At 40.9% G+C, this 19,465-nt stretch overlaps 1 protein-coding gene across 1 annotated transcript in view; it reads right to left on the reverse strand.

The window, feature by feature from the left end:
* Positions 1-10,128: 10,128 nt before the first annotated feature.
* The window catches only part of egfem1 (EGF-like and EMI domain containing 1), a 63,424-nt gene continuing 54,087 nt past the window's right edge, over positions 10,129-19,465 (reverse strand). The window contains exons 28-34 of the mRNA XM_079573298.1: positions 19,312-19,440; positions 17,129-17,257; positions 15,332-15,460; positions 15,047-15,175; positions 12,545-12,673; positions 12,302-12,430; positions 10,129-10,936 (exon numbers count right to left, since the gene is read on the reverse strand). Coding sequence (XP_079429424.1) covers positions 10,851-10,936; positions 12,302-12,430; positions 12,545-12,673; positions 15,047-15,175; positions 15,332-15,460; positions 17,129-17,257; positions 19,312-19,440 — 860 coding nt within the window. The 3' untranslated portion in view covers positions 10,129-10,850. The remainder of the gene's footprint in view (positions 10,937-12,301; positions 12,431-12,544; positions 12,674-15,046; positions 15,176-15,331; positions 15,461-17,128; positions 17,258-19,311; positions 19,441-19,465) is intronic.

Raw genomic sequence — 19,465 nt, forward strand, 5'->3', positions numbered from 1 at the left:
TCTTGTTTTAGCAGAGGCAAGTTTGTTTGAGGTATTTTTCAATGATGAAAACATCTGTCATAAAATAAATGCTTCTATTTCAATTGTGTTTATTGGGTGAAATCGTGTGTGGTGTGGCTTTAAAGTTGAGCTCAGGCAAGACAGCACACACATAAAGGAGTTGATAAATCAATAAATAAAAAATATCTGATGTATTCTCTGAGCTTGTTCATTTCAAACCAAGGAAAGATATTGTTTTTGAATCCTGTATCATGATAGAAAATGATGCAAACCTTGTGCTTTTGCTTTATATCCTCTTGCATGGAGCAAACATCGCCTTTGTTTAATTTCCATATACCCCCCGCTCCGCCGCTGGCCGCCGATCATTTGGAGGCAGAACATTTCACAAAGATTGTCTTGTGTGGGACAGGAGCCGGGGAGAACCACCTGGCGTTCGGGGCATGGCGCTCCCATGGCCCCCAGGAGCGCCGCCGGGCACTCTGAACGGCGTGGCTCTTTTCTCCGGGGGCTTTTTGGCTGGCGCTGGACGAGGGGACTTGAATGTGGTAGTGGGAGCGGAGGCAGGAATGTGTCCCCTGTATTTGTGTCCGTTTGTGGGGCATGATGGATGAGGTTTGGAGATGTGATGACCTGGCTCATCGCTCAAACGCTCAATAAGAGTTCCCCCTTTTTTCATCCGGACCCCCACCTCTTTATGGTGGTCCGCCTGTGTGACAGTGGGTCCATGGTAAATCCAAACCCAGAGATTCACAGGTGTAAAAGGGAAAACGTTACTATATAGCTGCCTTTGAGTGAAGCTTTATATTTCAGATAGATTTATTTCAAATGATGAAACAATTATTCTCTTTTGTTAAAAGATATTTGACAGAAACCCATGAATAGAGTGTTTTTATTTAGTTATTGATTATTACCCATTTTTTTAAAGAATGTTGCCTTTTTGACAAGTCGGTTCATACTTTTTTCACTGTTTAGCAGGAGCAGTTTAATTTCTCCTTTACAATATCTACAGAAATGATCACACAACTGCACATTGATAGAGACTGGAATCATGCAGACACATATACTACTTTGAACCAATGAAATATTAAAATATGGACTCTCCAAAGGAGCGTTCATACAAATTCTGATGTTATTGTGTATTGGGTATATTCTGTGAGTGAGTCACCAAGTGGTTTACTGCTCTTTTTTTTTTTTTTTCATTTCATTCGTTCAAGGTAGACAACAATCCAACATGCAAATATGATGGTCAATTATGAGGCACCTTAAAGGGAGTGGGAAGAAGGTAACTTATTTAATCCCACACCCAATTCTCAATTAGCAATTACCATATTGAGCTTCCCTGTTACTTTGTTCAGAGATTTATGTCATTATGTTATATCACAATTTATGGCAAGGAGGATGAACAATACCAACAATGACAAAGACAGGTCATACCAACAATAGTAAGGAAACAAGCACGTATTAACACTATGAGACAGAGTACAACAGTAAATTCAAACAATATAATTTATATATTTTGACCAGACTCTATAACAGTTCGAATTTATGAGTAGTTTGACCTTGCTTTTGTTGTTTTGCTCCGTATACAGACACACAGAAACGTTTCCAAATGGATTGAGTTATTGGCAATGAATCTTTGTATCCTCTCAAATTATATTATATCTCTCGAGTTACAAAAAAAGACTGATTTCAAACTAAACTTGTTCACTTTGGCCTAACTGAATACGTGATGTGGACATGTTTTTAAGATTTTATGTAGAGTTCATTCTGCGTTGATTTTATTGTTTTCATCTTGTATCGCTCTGGTCGACGAGGCTGTTTATGTGTTTATGCCGTGCGCCGTAATTAAAGGTGCAGGTGCTGTTTATGTTTTGGATAATCCCAGTCTCTGCTCCACAAAATCTCGTCATTCCCCTCTTGGCCTTGAATTTGGTTTCTAAACATGAGTGTGAACGCGCCAAAATGATGTTAAAGCCATACCTACCAACCATGGCCATGTGTGGGCAGATGCGATGACCCGGCTCATCGCTCAAATGCTCAATAACAGTCCCATCGAGCAGGAGGCCTCTTCACCCATGCCCCGCTCACCCCCCTCGGCCCCCGTTGCCAGCCGGCGTGGGCGGACATTGTGCCTGTCCCATTGTCCGGCCGGCAGCTCCGAAAGGGGGCTGCTGGATTGGGCATGACAGTAAAGATGGTGACACTCGGCGTTTACAGTGGTCTTGGCACTCTAATGGATGGGCTGTTTTCTTAGGGCCTGTTGTCAGCCCTGGGCGCTCGGCGGGGCGTCCTGCTTTGATGAGGTCACGGGGGGTCAGGCGGTGTTGATGAGGTCAAGGGGGTCGTCCAGCTTTGATGAGGTCAGCGGAGCCAGTGCTGGTGCAGGCCAGGACATATAATGGAGTGGTGCTAGTGGTGTTCATGAGTTTAGCCACCTGTTTTATTGCACACTAATTTAAGCCTACGCACACGGATTCTGTCAGAGATAGAGTGGACATGGGCAAAAGCCATTTTTGACCATTCAGACGTGTCATTAATCACAGATTCAACCTCAGTGCAAATGTTTGACAGGCCTACGCTAACCAGGAGCAAGTAAGGAGGTTTTTTTTCCAAAAGCAACAAAACATGTTTAAATTGTTTATGGCAAGTGTCCTGAGACTCTAAAACTGTTTTTGTTTTTTTGATAGACATCTGTAAGACTTTACCAGTGTCTGAGTACATTGGTGTATGAATGAGAGCCTGAATGGGTGAGTGTAATGTAAAGCACTTTGCGTAAAAGCGCTATAAAAGTTTAGACCATTTCATTCTATTGTGATACTACACAAACTTTATATAATCTGTGTCAAAGTCAAGTGTTACTATGTGACTGCTGTTGTTTGTCTCAGAGTTACACTATCATCAGGTCTATTCAAGTGATGGATAAGAGGGCCATTTTATAACATATCATAACTTATATAGTGCTTTTCTACCTCCATTAGGCCCGAAGCGATAAAAAAAACAAAAACAAGGAACCAGTCACCCATTCACACACCAATGTACAAAGACACTGGAAGCAAGGTGGATGAAGTTTCTTGCCCAAGGACACAATGACAGTGTGCATCCCCTGAACTTCCGATCATGGCACGACCCACTCAACCAACATGCGCCACTGTCGCCCATTTTACATTTTGAATGATCAAAAGGCCTCAAAATGACTCCCATAACAAGAAAAGGGTCATTTGAGTCTTGTACCACTATGGGAAAGATTATATTTGAATAAAGAAAGAAAAATAAATAAACTTGTCAGGTCCAATTCTATACATTCCCCCTCAATATAGCCTTCATTTCCTCTCTAAAATGATTACTGTAGTATTCTTTCCATCCCTGGCATTGCAGTACACGGGGCATAGAGTGTGTCAGGTCCCAGGGCGGCCATGCCTGTCCTGTTGCTCAGATCCATTGCACTAATGGTGTGTCTGGCACGGCTTCAGGATCCTACAGGCCTCATTACAAGTGTTCTCCTGGCACCTCCCTCCTACTTTCCCCATCCCAGACCAGCCCTTCCTTTGTGCCACCTCGACACCCATGCACCCAACACCCACCCCACTCCGTGTACCAAGCCCCCCATGTACAGTAAGGGGACATTGGGGCATAGATCACACCCCCTCCCGTCTGAAGAGGGGAGGGTGGCATCGCAGCTGGCAGCTCTCTCTCTGATTGCCTTGGCAGAGGTGCTGACTCGAGGCGTCGGGGGAGACATTTTGGGGGATGGCGGGGTCTGGGTACAGTTGGCACAAGGGGGAAATACATGTTAGCAAATGGGAGCCGCACCAATCAACGTGTCAATATTGTTCTGCTTCAGCAAATGTACAGACTGAAATGGATTCAAACGCACACGCTCAAAACTTAAGGTTAAGGTGAGTGTTCTTGAGAGCTGATGTAACGAATTTCTCCATTGTCAGATCAATAAAGTTCTTTCCCATCTTATGTTTTCTCAAGACTTGCCTGCCTGATGGATTGGGTCTGCACTTTTTCATATTATGTCCTTCCAAATGGTTACACTTCTATTTTGTGTATTGGGGGGAATCAGTGAAGATAATGTTATATTGTTGCTGAAAATTTTAAATGTATATGATTTTTATGGCGCGCATAATCAGTGTTGGGGAAAATACTGTGAAATTGTATTTAGTTACAGAATACTGAATACTCACCTTAAAACAGGGGTGTCAGACATACGCGATATAGAGCATAAATTCCAGAGTATGTAAAATAAAATATAAAAGTAAGTCTCTAGCCCATTCCAGTGCAGAGTTATGATTTTTTAGAGAATTACCAGAATGCTCACTCCAGCCACTAGGGGGCAGCTTAAATAAAATAAAAAAAGGGAAAGATTTCCACACGTCCAGCAGAGGGCACTGATATAACAAGAGATCAGGATATGAACAACACATTATAGCCACGTGGTAAATAGACAGTCTGCCCTAGGGTGGCTGTGGCTTTAATAACAGCTTATCACCACTTATCAGTGTGGAGTCAATGAATAATGACTACTATGTAGCACTTTGAGAAACTTGACACAGGCTTGTAAAGCGCAATACAAGTCTAAGCCGTTGTTATTGGTGAGGCTACAGTCAAGTTGGGGCTTTGACCAAATCACAGTTCATTATTACTATTCATTTATTAGAAAAATGTTCTCTATAGTATTTTCCTGTTTACATTATACGCGGCCCGTGAGCTGAATTTTGGCCCACGACCCAAAATGAGTAACACCCTTGCTGTAAAATGTATTTAGTAACATATTCCGTTACTTTGTCTAATCAGAGTACTGTATTCTAAATACTTAGAATACTTTCACATTGATTTGCTTAATATTATTGCATAGATACGGCATATGATTAAGAAGATGTTTATGCTACACTGGTTACATGTGTGTTACAAACTTATTTACCTCGAATTAGGAATGCAAAAAAGCACCTTGCAAATGTCCAGAGCCCAGAGGAACAGAACTAAACCTTCCCCCGGCTGTTTCGATCCTTTTTTTCTTCTTAATGTTATGATCATGAAGCTGAAATTGAATGACTGAGCACTGAGTGTATTCCTTTAATATCAAGTATTCTGAATACTCACAAATGAAAGAGTAACTGTCCCTGAATACAGTTACCCCAATTTAATATTCTAAATTCACTTACTACCTTAATAATAAACGAGAAATTGCCAAAAGGAGGTCACTAAAGTCTGACATCAAAGTGAATGTCTCCATTTCTGTCTCACTGACAGAAAGCACTTGAAGTTTTTTTTTTTTTTAATCGTGTGGTTTCAATAGACTGTGTTACATTTTCATCAGGAGGACATGGGTCATTAATGTTATGGATGGGCCCTCAGCGTGTCTTACACTGAGCATGAGACAAAACACACACAGTGTAATGTGACCAGTGTAATCAGGGGCTGAACTGCAGCCCGATGTCTGCAGACACTGCCAGACTCCAGGCCATCTCGTGACGAAAATGTGGAAAAGCATCACATTTTGACTAATTTGCAGTTGTTTTGTGAAATATATAAACTAATTAGCAAAGATTTGGTATCAGTAGAAACTATTACTTGAGTAGTAGTAAAATTAAAATTGATACAAGATGAAATAAAAATAAGAGCCCCATAATAATAATAACTGTGGGAGAGTTTCTCGATACGAATCTTCGCTTAGGCTGCGTTTATTTATTCAAGCACCAGCCAAACAAGTGGACCAGGACGAGCTGCAATCCTTTTATCTTCGCTTACAGCTTTGTCAGCTACAGTTCAAAACACCGCGGCCTTCTGGGAGATGTAGTCCAAACGATCTCTAAGACGTGGAGCAGGGCCAGGGATAGCTGGTGATACACAGTCGTGATAGAATCTGAAGGCGAAGACTGGCGCATGCCTAATTACGGTCAAAAAGTACCCAAGATTCACATCAGAACTACATGGACTATTGCACTCCTGCGCTGTTCTCACCCTCCACCGATAAGCAGCAAAAGCATGGTCCAAGCTCTGCAGAAGTCAGCGTCTTCTCTAGTATATTAAACTGTAATTATAAGCCAAATCATGAGTGGAACATTGCCTCCAAGATGTAAAATATTTCCAAAGAAAAGAAAGATGACGTTGACGTAGTTGTAGAAGCTGATGTTGCGTTTGTTGACGGAACAAAGGAACAAAATATCTTTGATTTTAGATGATGAATGGCCTCAACACATATAGCACTTTTCTACCTTCATCAGGCCCAATGCGCTTTACAGCAAGGAACCAGTCACCTATTCACTCTCTCATTAAAACACCAATGTACGCAGAGGTAGTAGGTAATAGGTTGTGTTCATGTTCTCGAATATGATGGTGTCATATACTCTTAAATGGATGTCCAATACAATTTTTATTTTTGAAAGAAAACTCCGAAAAGAAAACTATTCATCGGTGGTGATTGGATTCATAAACCTGCCATGTAAGTCTTTGGCTGATCCACTCTATTGACGAACATCAAGCTATTTTTGGACAGCTTTATGAGAAAATAGTATGAATCAAATAGATATCAACCATATCTTAATAAGCTGTTCACCAATTGTGCATATCCAAATCCCAAAGCGCATTGACTGGAGAGCTTACAGCCTATATGCCAGTGCAATGCCTCATTTGAAAGTCAAGACCTTCTAGTTTCTAAAAAATATGTGTAAGATCTGTGTGATTGAAACACAACTTACATTTTCCGTCCCTAACCCCAACCCTGACCCCTGACCCTAAACCTAACTCCATCCCCCTGATCAGGGGCAAGAAACAGGTCAACCAGATCTTAATTCCAAGAAGATTCACCATAAACCAAGACAACAATAAGAAAGCACCTTTTTGACAGTAACCAGTTATCCACCATAGAATCTGTAACTGTCCCACCACCTCAACTTCAACATATCACTGCTGAGAAGATCTTTGCTGCTCATTCAGAACTTTCACTCCACCTGTCAATCCCTCAGCATCGCAGTCAATCACAACCCCCCATCGAATAGTCTCATCAATGTGCTTCCTTCAGGCCAGGTCCAGCTGACTCAAGGCAAGGGTCTTCCTCCTTTTCTCAATATGTCTGAACCTGGAACCTGCTGTGTAGCTTTAAATCATGGTTTGCGTCGAGAACGTTTGATGAAAGACTTCAAATGTCTTCACTAATTATCCCCATTCTATAAATATTAGCAGACTACAATCACTGTCACAGCTGTCCCATAGCCATACATTACTATTGTAGATATGTCCACACCTCTTAAGTTAACAGTGCGGTAACCACCCACCCCCGTTCCTCTCTGTCTCTCTGGATGGATCGCCTCTTAGCCCGCATTTGACTGAAAACAGGTGTACGTCGTCCCGGGATGAAGGCTGAGCCCGTAAACATTATTGGAGAACATCTGCCGCTTGTCACAACAACATGGCGTGCTGCTTTGCCCCCCCACCCCCTATCCATCAGAACTACCAGAGGAGATGGGACGGGGTGTGTAGGGGGGGAATACGGGTCCAGGCACCTGTCTACAGACGCCAGACCGTGAGCCGCCTGCCTGCCTTTGACCGATGGAGGATGGAGAGAATGGTCCGGTGAGCTTGAGAAATGGATGCAGGACAAACCTCACGCGGCCCTAGCGCTTTGACCCGGGTCGGCTGACAGAAGGCGAGACACCCAGACACACGTCTCAAGGCGGCCCAATACGTCTTTGTGATGACAGCCTCGGCTTCTGTCCTGCTCCTGCCGACCATCAAAGCAAAAGCAAGTCGGATTTAAGTGGTTTTCAAGGTCAGTCTGAGCAATGTGGGTCGACTGTGTCCAATGTTTTTGTTTTTGCCCCCTAAAATGCACCAATAAAATGTTGGAAACTATGAGAATTAAAATGAAGGATGGGAAAACATTGGTTAAGTGAGAAGAGTGGTTACCTTTTGTTATTTAAACCAAAGAAAACTTGTACCCACAATGCAACTGAACCTGCCAAATCGAACTGTTTGCTGTGCCAACCTCGTCTGAATGAAGTAAATAAACCAACAAAATAAAGAATGTTAAGTGGAGAACAGGTTGTCGTCTATAAACAAACCCAGTAAAACACTTTATCTTCTTTTAAATGTTCATGAATGTAAAATTGCACTACAAAAATAAAACAAAATTGGCCTCTTAAAAAGCTTTGACATGGTGCCCTGAAACATGACTTATTAAACAATGTGGAGCAAAAAACAACAACATTTGAGTAACGTTTTTATTGACACCATTATTGTACAAACATTTTTACAAACAAATGCAACATAACAGCAAATATTCTGTACAAATAAAATGTAGCACCATTGAACGAATGTGAGCTGCAAATGACCTGAGATGCAACTTATAAATACCATAGACGAGCGGTTCATAGGTTGCGTTCACGTGACATCACAACATTCTAGAGAGCCTATAGTTTAAAATTGTGGTGGAGGACAACTGAAAATTCCATGGTGGTAACTATGGTAACTGGTGAACTGCAGTTTTTTGGTTAATATCTCAGTAATTGCTGGAAGAATCACATGAAACAAAAACTGCATCAAAGTTCATTGTCTCCTCTGTGAGCCCATATACACCAATGTACAATTATTTTCTCTGAAAGGCAAAAGTGGAGACAATATTCGAAAACATGAGAGTGATTTTGGACTTTCAGACATAAAAATAATACAGAATCCATCCATCCATCCATCCATTTTCTTCCACTTTATCCGGGGCCGGGTCGTGGGGGCAGCAGTCTCAGCAGAGATGCCCAGACTTCCTGATCCACACACACCTCCTCCAGCTGTTCTGGGGGGACCCCGAGGCGACACCAGGCCAGCTCGGAGACATAGTCCCACCAGCGTGTCCTGGGTCTTCCACGAGGCCTTGTCCCACTAGGACATGCCTGGAACACCTCCCGCGGGAGGCGACCAGGAGGCATCCGAAACAGATGCCCTAGCCACCTCAGCTGGCTCCTTCGACGTGAAGGAGCAGCGACTCTACTCCGAGCTCCTCTCGGGTAACTGAGCTCCTCACCAGATCTCGAAGGGTGCGCCCAGCCACCCTGCGAAGGAAACTCATTTTGGCTGCTTATATTCGCGATCTTGTCCTTTCGGTCATTACCCAAATCTCATGACCATAGGTGATAGTGGGAACGTAGATCGATCGGAGGTGATTTGGAGGTGCTGATCCTCATCCCGGCCACTACACACTCGGCTGCAAACCGCCCCAGCACGTGCTGAAGGTCCTGGTTTGTTGAAGCCAACAGAACAACATCATCCGCAAACAGCAGAGATGAGACTCTGAGGCTCCCAAACCGGACACCCTCCGGCCCCTGGCTGCGCCTAGAAATTCTGACCATTAAGGTAATGAACAGAACCGGTGACAAAGGGCAGCCCTGGCGGAGACCAACACGCACCAGGAACAGGTCTGACTTACTGCCGGCAATGCGAACCACGCTCCTGCTGCAGTCATACAGGGAACGGACAGCCCTTAGCAGAGGGCCCCGGACCCCATACTCCCATACAGAATCCAATCACTGTCAAATACTGATGAGGAAAAACATTTGTTGATTTTCGTTTTGGAGATTTCTTACAAAAACTGTATTTCTCCTATAGAGTTGCATTTACCCCTGCTCCACCTGACATTATGACATAATCACATTCTAAATCATGAACGCCACCTATTGTCAGGGTTTATACTAGGTTCTCCTAGTATAAACTAGGTTTAAAAACATTAACAATTTTTTAATGTTAAATTTTTTAACATTAAAAAATTTAACATTTTTTAATGTTAAATTTAACATTAAAAAAGTTAAATTTAATGCTTTTTAATGCCATTTTTAATGCTCAAATTTGAATGCCCCAAATGACAAAAAAAAAAAAAAAAACAGCGCATATTTAATTTCTTAGGATTTGCAAACATTTCATCAAACAGAGGAAAGAGAATGTGGTCAATTTAAAAAAAAAAATGCAGCTGTCAGTGAACATACGGTAAAAACTGTTGAGTAGTGTCATAATTTTCCAATAAATTTAGATTTAATGCCAGTTTGAATTCAATTTAACAACATCTAATGCTTTTTAATGCCCTGCGGAAACCATGAATGTACATGAAATGAGCTGAATGGCCAAATAAAATGAGCTTTGTAGAATTGTAAAATAATGCAGCAACTATATATAAACACAACAGTTATTTCATGACAATTCATTTACAGCATCAACAAACACAAACAAGTGCAACACATGCAAGTCGGAAGGATTTGGCGACCATCACATCGCAAGAGAAGACAAACAGTAACCCCGAAGCGCTGTTACATTCAAAAGGATGTCGATATATAAAATAATGAAATAATCATACCCACATTGTGCTGCTAGGTAGAAAGAGTCATTGTCTACATTGTGCTGTTTTAACATAAAATGCCTCTAAATCCCAGAAATGTACATACAGCTAAACCCAAAATGACCCATACATGTCAAGAATCAGCTTTTGCAGTGTGTTATGTTCTTAAAGTCTCAAATGAAATGATTACTGTGGTTTCTGTGTGTTTGTTTTTCATCTTATTGCAAAGCACGTTGAGCTGTCTTGTATGAAACGAGCTCTACAAATAAATATGCCATGTCTTGCATTACTCTGTGACGTCTCTTACCATTCGACAATAAATAAGTACAGTAAATACTAGAAACAACAGACAAATACTATACAAATGTGGGTCTTTGTAACAGATTTTTTTGGTTTTCAAGTGGATTTTCTTTCTGATCTACTGTTCGAGGCTCGCTTTCTGTCACTTACAACGCTCCTTTTGCCAAGTGGAAGATGTGAATGCTCCCTGTCAGCTCCGGGCTGTCTGAACGTCCATGTCAACTTAATACTATGTGCTTTTGCTGCCCGTCCTTCTCCGCTTCCTCCTTTGAGACATGGAGAGGTTCAGCTGCTCGGGGAGTTGGTGCGGCAGTGCTGAAAAGGAGAGGGGAAAAAAAAAAAAAGACAAAAAGACATCAGCGCAATTGGAAAATGAAAAGCAAATGTTCTTCCCGCAGTAAGAGCATGTAGTCTCTTGTGCGCTCGGCTTTAGAAGGGGGTAAAGCAGAGACAGCAGCGGCGCAGGTTTCACGCTGTGGACGGATTAAAGTAACTGTCAGGAGGCGGGAGCGGCTATTGGGGCGGACAGTGATGGGCCTCAGCCGCTCACACTTCATGACAGGGTTTCACTAAAGCTGCTTCAAGGTTTAACCGCCCGGGGCATGTCTGCGTGAGGATGTACAGTAGGTTTCATTGTGTAGAAAGAATGTCACAGGTCAATGTTCTTTTTTACGATACATTTTATGATCATTGACAAGATAGCAACAGAAAATAATGGTGGTGACTGCACATGGGAATGTTTAGAGCATTGTTATACTGAGCTTTTGATTATGTACATTTAATTTACTGTCTATAACCACGAAAAAGCACATACAAAGTTGTTATTTAGCAACACTGTGGTTTACATCAGGGGTGTCCAAGCTTTTTGCTCATCAAGGGCTGCATATTGAAGTTTATACGGTGTTAGGGCCACAGATCGGTGGTCAACGCAAAGAAACATTTAACTGGGTGCATTAACAACTTAATTTGAACTTGGAAGATTAATGCAGCTCAGACTCTTGGACACATTTAACTTTCTGTTGCTGTAATTGTGAAGAAATATTAAATTTGCGGTAAAAAGTACCATCTCTGGTGATGTGTATCAATTCATCAACCCCCTAATCCCCTAGCTTCTTCTAAAATTCTTCAACCTCTTAACCCCCACCTGAACCGAGCACATTTTCTCCATGCCTTTACTCAAATCTAAAAGCTTCTTTAAAAAAGCATTAAAGCTAAAAAAGCATCAATTTAGCAATGAAAACGAGGAAAAAAAGGCAACAAAAACATTACAAAAATGTGGTGAAAATGTGGTGAAAACACAACAAAAAATGGACACAAAACCTGACAGAAAAAGCAACAAATAAGCAATAAAATGTGACTAAAGAGTCACAAAAAAGAGGCGAAAACACATCTAAAAAGCTAGGAAGAAAAGTGACAAAAAAGCATCCAAGACGCAGTAAAAGAGCAACAAAAATGTGCCAGAAAAGCAACAATAATACAACAAAAACACTTAAAAATGTGACAACAACATGGCGACAACGCAACCAAAAAGTTACGATCAGTTTTGTAGGTCTTAGCTTTCAAATGAGGTGTTACACCGTTGCTCTCCAGTCACGAAGCTTTAAGATTTGGGTAAAGCTGAACTGGAGAAAAGGCACTCGGTTAAGTTGGGGGTTAAGAGGTGAAATTGGTTAGAGTTACCTTCACTACAGGTGGGTCCCAGCCAGGAGTGTGGGCACAGACATCGCCCACTCAGCCCTTCACACTTCGCCCCGTGAGAACACTGGCACCTGAGGGAGCAGCCGGGCCCGAAGCGCTCTCCGCCACAGTCTAAGCACCAACAACGTATAAAGTCATTTTGTGGTTGACTTACAGTAACAAACAATAGAAGAATAGAAGAACACTTTACTCTATACACTACAAATGAAGTAAAAGAGCACACACCTTTTTCACACCTATGGCCCGTTCTTCCTGGAGGGCAAAGACAGCGCCCTGTCAGTGGGTCACAAGGAGCTTCCCCTGAACAGTCACAGGACTCTGTACAGCCTGCTCCGTGAGTGCCAGCTTCACACCCTGAAGGAATTCATTCAATACTCAATAATCAATTATATATGTATTTTTACAATCAGAATATTTTTTATTGCCATTGTTAGGGAACAGGTTCACAAACTAGGATTTTTTACTCACGCGCTATTCTCTCGGTCCTAATACTGTAATTGGGCAATTTCAACTGGTCAATAAGTGAAACATGTCCACAAATAGCTTCATATAATTTACCAGCTCGCACTTTTATTTATTTAGTACCCGTTTTGATCATCCCCATTGTGTCTACCTGCTTATGAGCTGTTTTTTCCTCAAACGCAAGTGAAATAAACAATAAACAGCTCAGTGGACTCATCAAACCTGGGAACATGGAAATGTGTCAAGTAATAAGAACATTCCCATTCCCCTTGACAGACACTGACTTCCTCGTATCTAAAACCAGGCCTGCCTTACAGCTGCTGCTCTGCTCCTCTGTCCTGCTGGGTCTGAAGTGGCCATTTAGGTGCCCCCACTGTGACGGAGAGCCCCCAGAGCAGGCAGGAGGGCACTGGGATGTAACAGGAATGCATTAACCAGTCAGGGACCAGTCAGGAAACACCTGTCTCTCATCATGTACCGGGACGACTGCCTGCCCACCTACTGCAGCCGGCCTGTTTGACTGCCAGCTCTCACTGCACTCACAATACTGCATTATATCGCTTACAGGTAGACCAGTGTACGCAGACTGGGGATTCATTTTCATAAACTAGCTAAAATGTCAAAGCAATGTGTTCTCATACATTACCATCTCATTTGTACGGCACATGTACTGCATTCTATATCTATTATTATTAAACACCATAATGAAACACTTTAGGGGTGCATAATACATCAGGAAATATAGTCATCGCAATATTATTGTTGCAAGAATTCATAATATACATGTTTATGTCAAAACGACTGAGGTCTTCCATCCATTCTTTGGTAATACAACCCAAAACATAAATGTATAGTTAGTTAAAATGTGCAAAGGTTTAGTTTTATTTTACTTGTTTTCCTGATTCAGTTCCATTTTAGCCTTGCTTTGATAGTTTTAGCACAGTTGAATGATAAAAACAAATTCCTTGCTATTATTCAACTTGTATTTGTATATATTTTATTTATTGGAAGCGGGATATGATACACTACATGCAAAATGAGTAGTAAGTAAGCAAGTGCTTTATTTGTCATTGTACAAGTGTACAACGGGCTCTTGGTGCCTCTTCAGTGTCTCAGAAGAAGAAATGTGTAGCTCTCAAATGGGTTTAGCTCATAAGCTAGCTTTTTGTTTACTTTTATAAAGCTGCATCCTTCAGGAACATTATGGACTTCCTGCAGTAAAAAAAAATCCACCGAACCCCACAAAAACACGGCAAAGACGTACAGAAGTATCCAGTAAAACAATTTGGAACACAGAAACCACAAATGCAGTTCACAGAAAAAAGGCAAAAAATGCAGCTGTACCAAGAGAGAGGGAGGTTGCTGTCTGTTTACACGTCACCATGACAGGAAGCATATGTGCAAAAGTGGATCAGCAGCAGAGTCTTAAATGCATGCTTCACTCACACAGCATTCTCTAATTTATCTGATTAGGAGCCCTAAAACTGGGTCAAGAAAAGATAGTTTTATGCAATAACTAATTTTTCTAATAAGTATTATTGCAGCACTAATAGCATGTTTTATCAAAAGTTGCCTTTTAGTAGAAATACACATTGCTATTCAACCGAACACTCTGAAGGACAGTGATTCACTTCACCAATATGTAAAACTAGTCTGAGCCAACCTACAGCTATGTTCCGAGCCATGCAGGAATGGAATAACTTACCACACTAAACGAAGCAACAAAATATGGGTTATAGCTCTAATAAACGACTCAAATTATATTATGGTACATGTACTCAGACAAAAATTTTTTTGCTGAAATATTCCTGTTGTAACTGAACTGTAACTGAAAAGCTTGACTGTGTTATTGGATCTGAAAATGGATTGATCATGACTTCTTGTACTTGATTACTTGAAAAGAAAAGTGTTTGGAAAAAAAGACCCAGGAAGAGTAGCTGAAGCAGTAAGCCCCTGACGCTAACGGTACATACTGTAGTACAGGCAATTTCAAAAGGTACATTTAGTGCAACATGTCCACAAATAGCTAAATGCTATTTCCCAGCATGCACTCGCTATTTAGCACCTGTCTTGATAAATGACCCTGTGTGTTCGTAAAATATCACTATGTACAGTGCAATATTATCAGCACATTCAAGACTCTTGGAATAACAAGCTGTCTTTGTCTTGAACATTTTCAGTTTGACAGGCCTGAGGTACTGGAATCCTGCTTTCTAGCATTTCCAATTTTACAAGATATTACAGCATCTTTTAGTTCTTACTTACGTCTTTGGCACAGTAGCCCATGATATCCCGGTGGACATAGACACTGTCCTGTCCTGTGGTCACACGTCTGCCCCACTCTGCAGTCACAGGTCTGGGCACAGTCCACTCCGAAAAACCCTCCTGAGCAACCTGAAGGACACAACAGGAGAAAGTCAAGAGTCTGTGTCAATATGCAGATTTTGCACATGAAACAGAAATAAGACGTTTGACATCAGCACATTTTATTCAGTCACAATACAAAAAAAAAACATGCGGTGAAGTTACTTAATAGAACTGTTTTCATACTGTGTTGACAGGAGTGGCCGTAATATCCCGCACTACAGCGGCAGGCTCCAGTTGCAGCGTTGCACGTCGCGTTATGAAGACATTGACACTCTTGAACGCAGCCCGGGCCGTATTTTCCCATCGGACAGGCTGAAAACACGCAACAAAAGAACATTTTTTTGAAGCAGTGGTTCCAACATGGTTTAGTAGCAATCTGGAGAATTTATGGGGCATATGGTTCATGTGGAGACGCTTTTGCTGAAACCGCTACAAAGAAAGTCACTGAACGTTACTTGATTGCATCTGTCAGCAATAAAAAGCATATGTCAAATGTGACTTTTTAAAGATAGCATCATAAACTGCTAATGATCGGATCGTACGCATGTAAAGTATAATGAAAGGAAATCGGACTTTGTCTTATGATGTTGAACAGAAAAATATTTTCTTAGACTTATGTAAATCCAAACTTTGTAGAAGTTTTTGTGGCCAACACGAGGATTTAACAAGCACTTTCATTAAATACTTTCATGTTGTGGCGAGTTTACTGCTCTGTGTTTAAATGATATCTAGGGCCGTATTTGCACATTTAAATGATACACTTCTGTTCTGGTGTAATATTTGATAACATTGTAAGAAGGAATATGTTACAATGTTTACAATAATCATGTTTTCCACAAAATAATTCTTGATTGTTCTCGTCTTGTTGTCTTCAATGTGTTGCAGCAGCGCCCTCAAAGATCTCCAAAGAAGAACAATAAAAAAAAACTTTTAAACCCAAAGGCAAAAAAGAAGAAGTAAACTGGAGCCATTAATCTAGAGCAGAGGTTCTCAAAGTGGGGTCCAGGGTTCCCAGAGGCACAACAGGGGGATCCCAAAGTTTGTCTGCAAAGTGTTTAGCCTATAGTCATTACTCGATATTGCTTTTATGTAATTTTAGTTGTAAAATGAGCTGCAAATCTCTTTGAATGGAGTCAGTTATTATGGCATTATGGACAACATTGTGAGTTCAATTCCTGAGCTGTCCTGTCTTATAAAGTTTTCACGCCAAAAAAAAATCCTTGTAAATCATATTAATACTACATAAGACCTCACTCTTTATCGAACCTCCAATTTCTCTGGATGATGACAATTACATACAGTGGGCCCCCCTTTAACTTTTCGACATTTTGTCATACTATGGACAATAAACATGAATATATTTAATCTAAATTCTATGTGAAAGACATACACTAAGTGACACACAATCGTGAAGTGAAAATTAAATTTATACATGATTTAGATCTAATTTTATAGATAAAAAACTGAAAAGTGGGATGTGCAAACGTATAGGCTCTCTTTCCTTTTAGAGCAGCCAATGATGACCCTGGATGAATTGCAGAGAGCTACGGCTCAGATGGGGGAAACTGTACACAGAACAACTATTAGTCGTCCACTGGACAAATATGGCCTTTATGGCAGAGTGGCTAGAACAAGCCATTTTTAAAAGAAAACCATAGGAAGTCCTGGAAGTCCCCATGTGGCTTCTGGCAAACAGCAAACAGGACTTCTTATGGTTTTCTTTCAAAAATGCCACTCTGCCATAAGGCCAGATTTGTGCAGTGTACGACTAATAGTTGTTCCTTGTACAGTTTCCCCCACCTGTATAAATATACATTTCATTTCACCTCACAATTGTGGGTCACTTAGTGTATGTCTTTCACATAAAATTTCAATTAAATATATTTATGTTTATGGTCCATAGTATGGCAAAATGTTGAAAAGTTAAAGGGGGGCCCATACTTATGCATACTACTGTATATATTTTTACATATTCCTCACCTGTTTGACACTGAGTTCCCGTCCAGCCCGTTCCACACTTACAGGAGCCGTCCACTGGATCACACAGGGCCCCATTTTTACAGCTGCATGAGCTCCTGCACTGAAGCCCATATCGGCCTCTTGGACACGCTGTGGAAACAAGGACAGGCCTTCAGAACTGGCATAATATGTGGCATTCAAGGCATCATTTTGAGGACATCTTTCATTTCACACACATCTCTCAGATAAAAATACTTTAGGCCACAAGATGGACTGCAAATTTGTAAACGTAATCCCTAAACCAACTGAATAATTCTTCTAAACAGCATGAATTCCACATAGAGCTACCTTCCCTCATGAACGCACCCAATTAGAATCAAATCAAGTAGAGACAGTCCTGACCGCCATGTTTATTTAGGCAACACTTCATTAGAGAGATGCTAAATCTGCTGAATCCTCATTTGGCGCTGATATGAAAGAATAATCATGATTCTCCGGGTAATTTGAACTAGGGAAAACAAAAAAGCAAGCCGCCTTTGATTCTCATGTTTGCTTGTTTGCTTTTTAGCCAAACCCAGCAGCGTGGAAAACAGCGATCAGGCTACTTATAGCTTTTTGTAAACACCCGACAAAAGGGACATTTTAAAAGGTGGTATCCAAACATGTGCAGAAGATGATTTTAGCATATAGGCGAGGATGGAAAGCCCCAGCTGATAAAGGAGATTAGACAACCTCGTTTGGCCTCTGCTTCCCTGGAAAAACAGTTCTGTGATCATCAGAGGCCTCGCACACAGGAAATGGTGCAGTTGTTTCTTAATAGACATAAATACACCCTTATTAGGGTTATTTTGTGGAAATTATATGACTGTTTATTCTGAGGTCAGGAGAGAGTTCTCATTGTGACAAATGTGAGAAGAGATGCCAGATGTAAAAGACAGTCTATCTATGACAAAATCGATGATAAAAAAAAACTGAATAAATCAATAAAACCTCACTAGAAAACAAGATTTTAGCTTTATTTTCAGTAATTCATTGTATTAAGAGCAGCTGATGAGTTAACCTGGAAAAAGCCCGATAAACATAACATTGCACATTACATTGGCATAGTTATATCAGTCTGGAAAGGCTCCACTTTAAATTGTTGAGAATTGACTTTTATTAAATTTGCTGCTGATTGGATCACATGCACCTCGTCTAAGCCAATCACAAACAAGTTTTAAAAAAAAACAACAAAGCACAAGAGCAATTACATGTTTAGTTTCCAGAAATGTTAGTTCTTTTATTAAAGCTCCATTATGCAACTTTTTATGTGAAGATAAAAGTTAATATTACGCATATTTGACCTTGTAGTACCCAGCGGCTGTATGAGTGGTCCGCATGGCGCCTTTACTTTCCATCACAGTGGTCTCTAGGACACTCCAGGATCAACTGTTTGCAAGGTTTTCTCTGACGGTGCCTCTCACCAGAAAACCTACAAACAATTGATCCTGGAGCGTTGTAGAGACCACTGTGATCAAAAGTAAAGGCGCCATGCGGACCACTCATACAGCCGCTGGGTCACTACGAGGTCAAACACGTGGAAATATCAACTTGATTTTCCGCATTAAAAGTTGCATAATGCACCTTTAATTACTGATAAAAGTGCTTGTTGTCTACGGCAACTGCAAAACCTTCCACTGCCACACGATTGGTCCGAATGGTCCAATACAGTGGATTTGAGTCTGAAAGTATTGCTCAGCCTTTCCAGGTGGATTTTTGTGAGATTGAAAATTCAACTATCACTTGCAGCACATTGTTTTGAATGAGTTTCCCCAAAGTAGAAACAATCAACTCCAATTGTATATTTTATTTTAGTATTATTTCAATTATGGGTCAAGAGAGTCCAGAGTAAGTACCAGGGACAGTATTTAGGGTATAAACATTTCATTTCAGAATACATAACTTTTTAATACCGTGTTTCAAACTGAATCTATGTTGGATAAAGCTCATAACTAGCTTAATAACAGCTGGTTGGTTTAATGTCCTAAATATACTTACTAATCTACATATTTCTTGCAACATTGAGAAGACAAGTCTATATTGAATTACTGAACTAAAGCCCAAGAATAACTGTTTTTACATTATAAATCTTTAATGCCCTGTGAAAGATGTGATATCCTGGTCAAACTTTCTTCAATAAATGAATGTTGTAGCTTTGGTGTTACCTTGTTGACAGGAAGGCCCCATCCAACCTGGTGCACAGACGCACTTCCCCGTCACCGGATGGCATTGGCCTCCATCTCCACAAGAGCACAGCTTTGTGCAGTCCTTCCCATAATAGCCGTTTGGACAACCTAAACAAATCAGCATAGCTTTAAC

This window comes from Gobius niger (assembly GCF_951799975.1).
Source record: "Gobius niger genome assembly, chromosome: 1".
Taxonomy (NCBI): domain Eukaryota; kingdom Metazoa; phylum Chordata; class Actinopteri; order Gobiiformes; family Gobiidae; genus Gobius; species Gobius niger.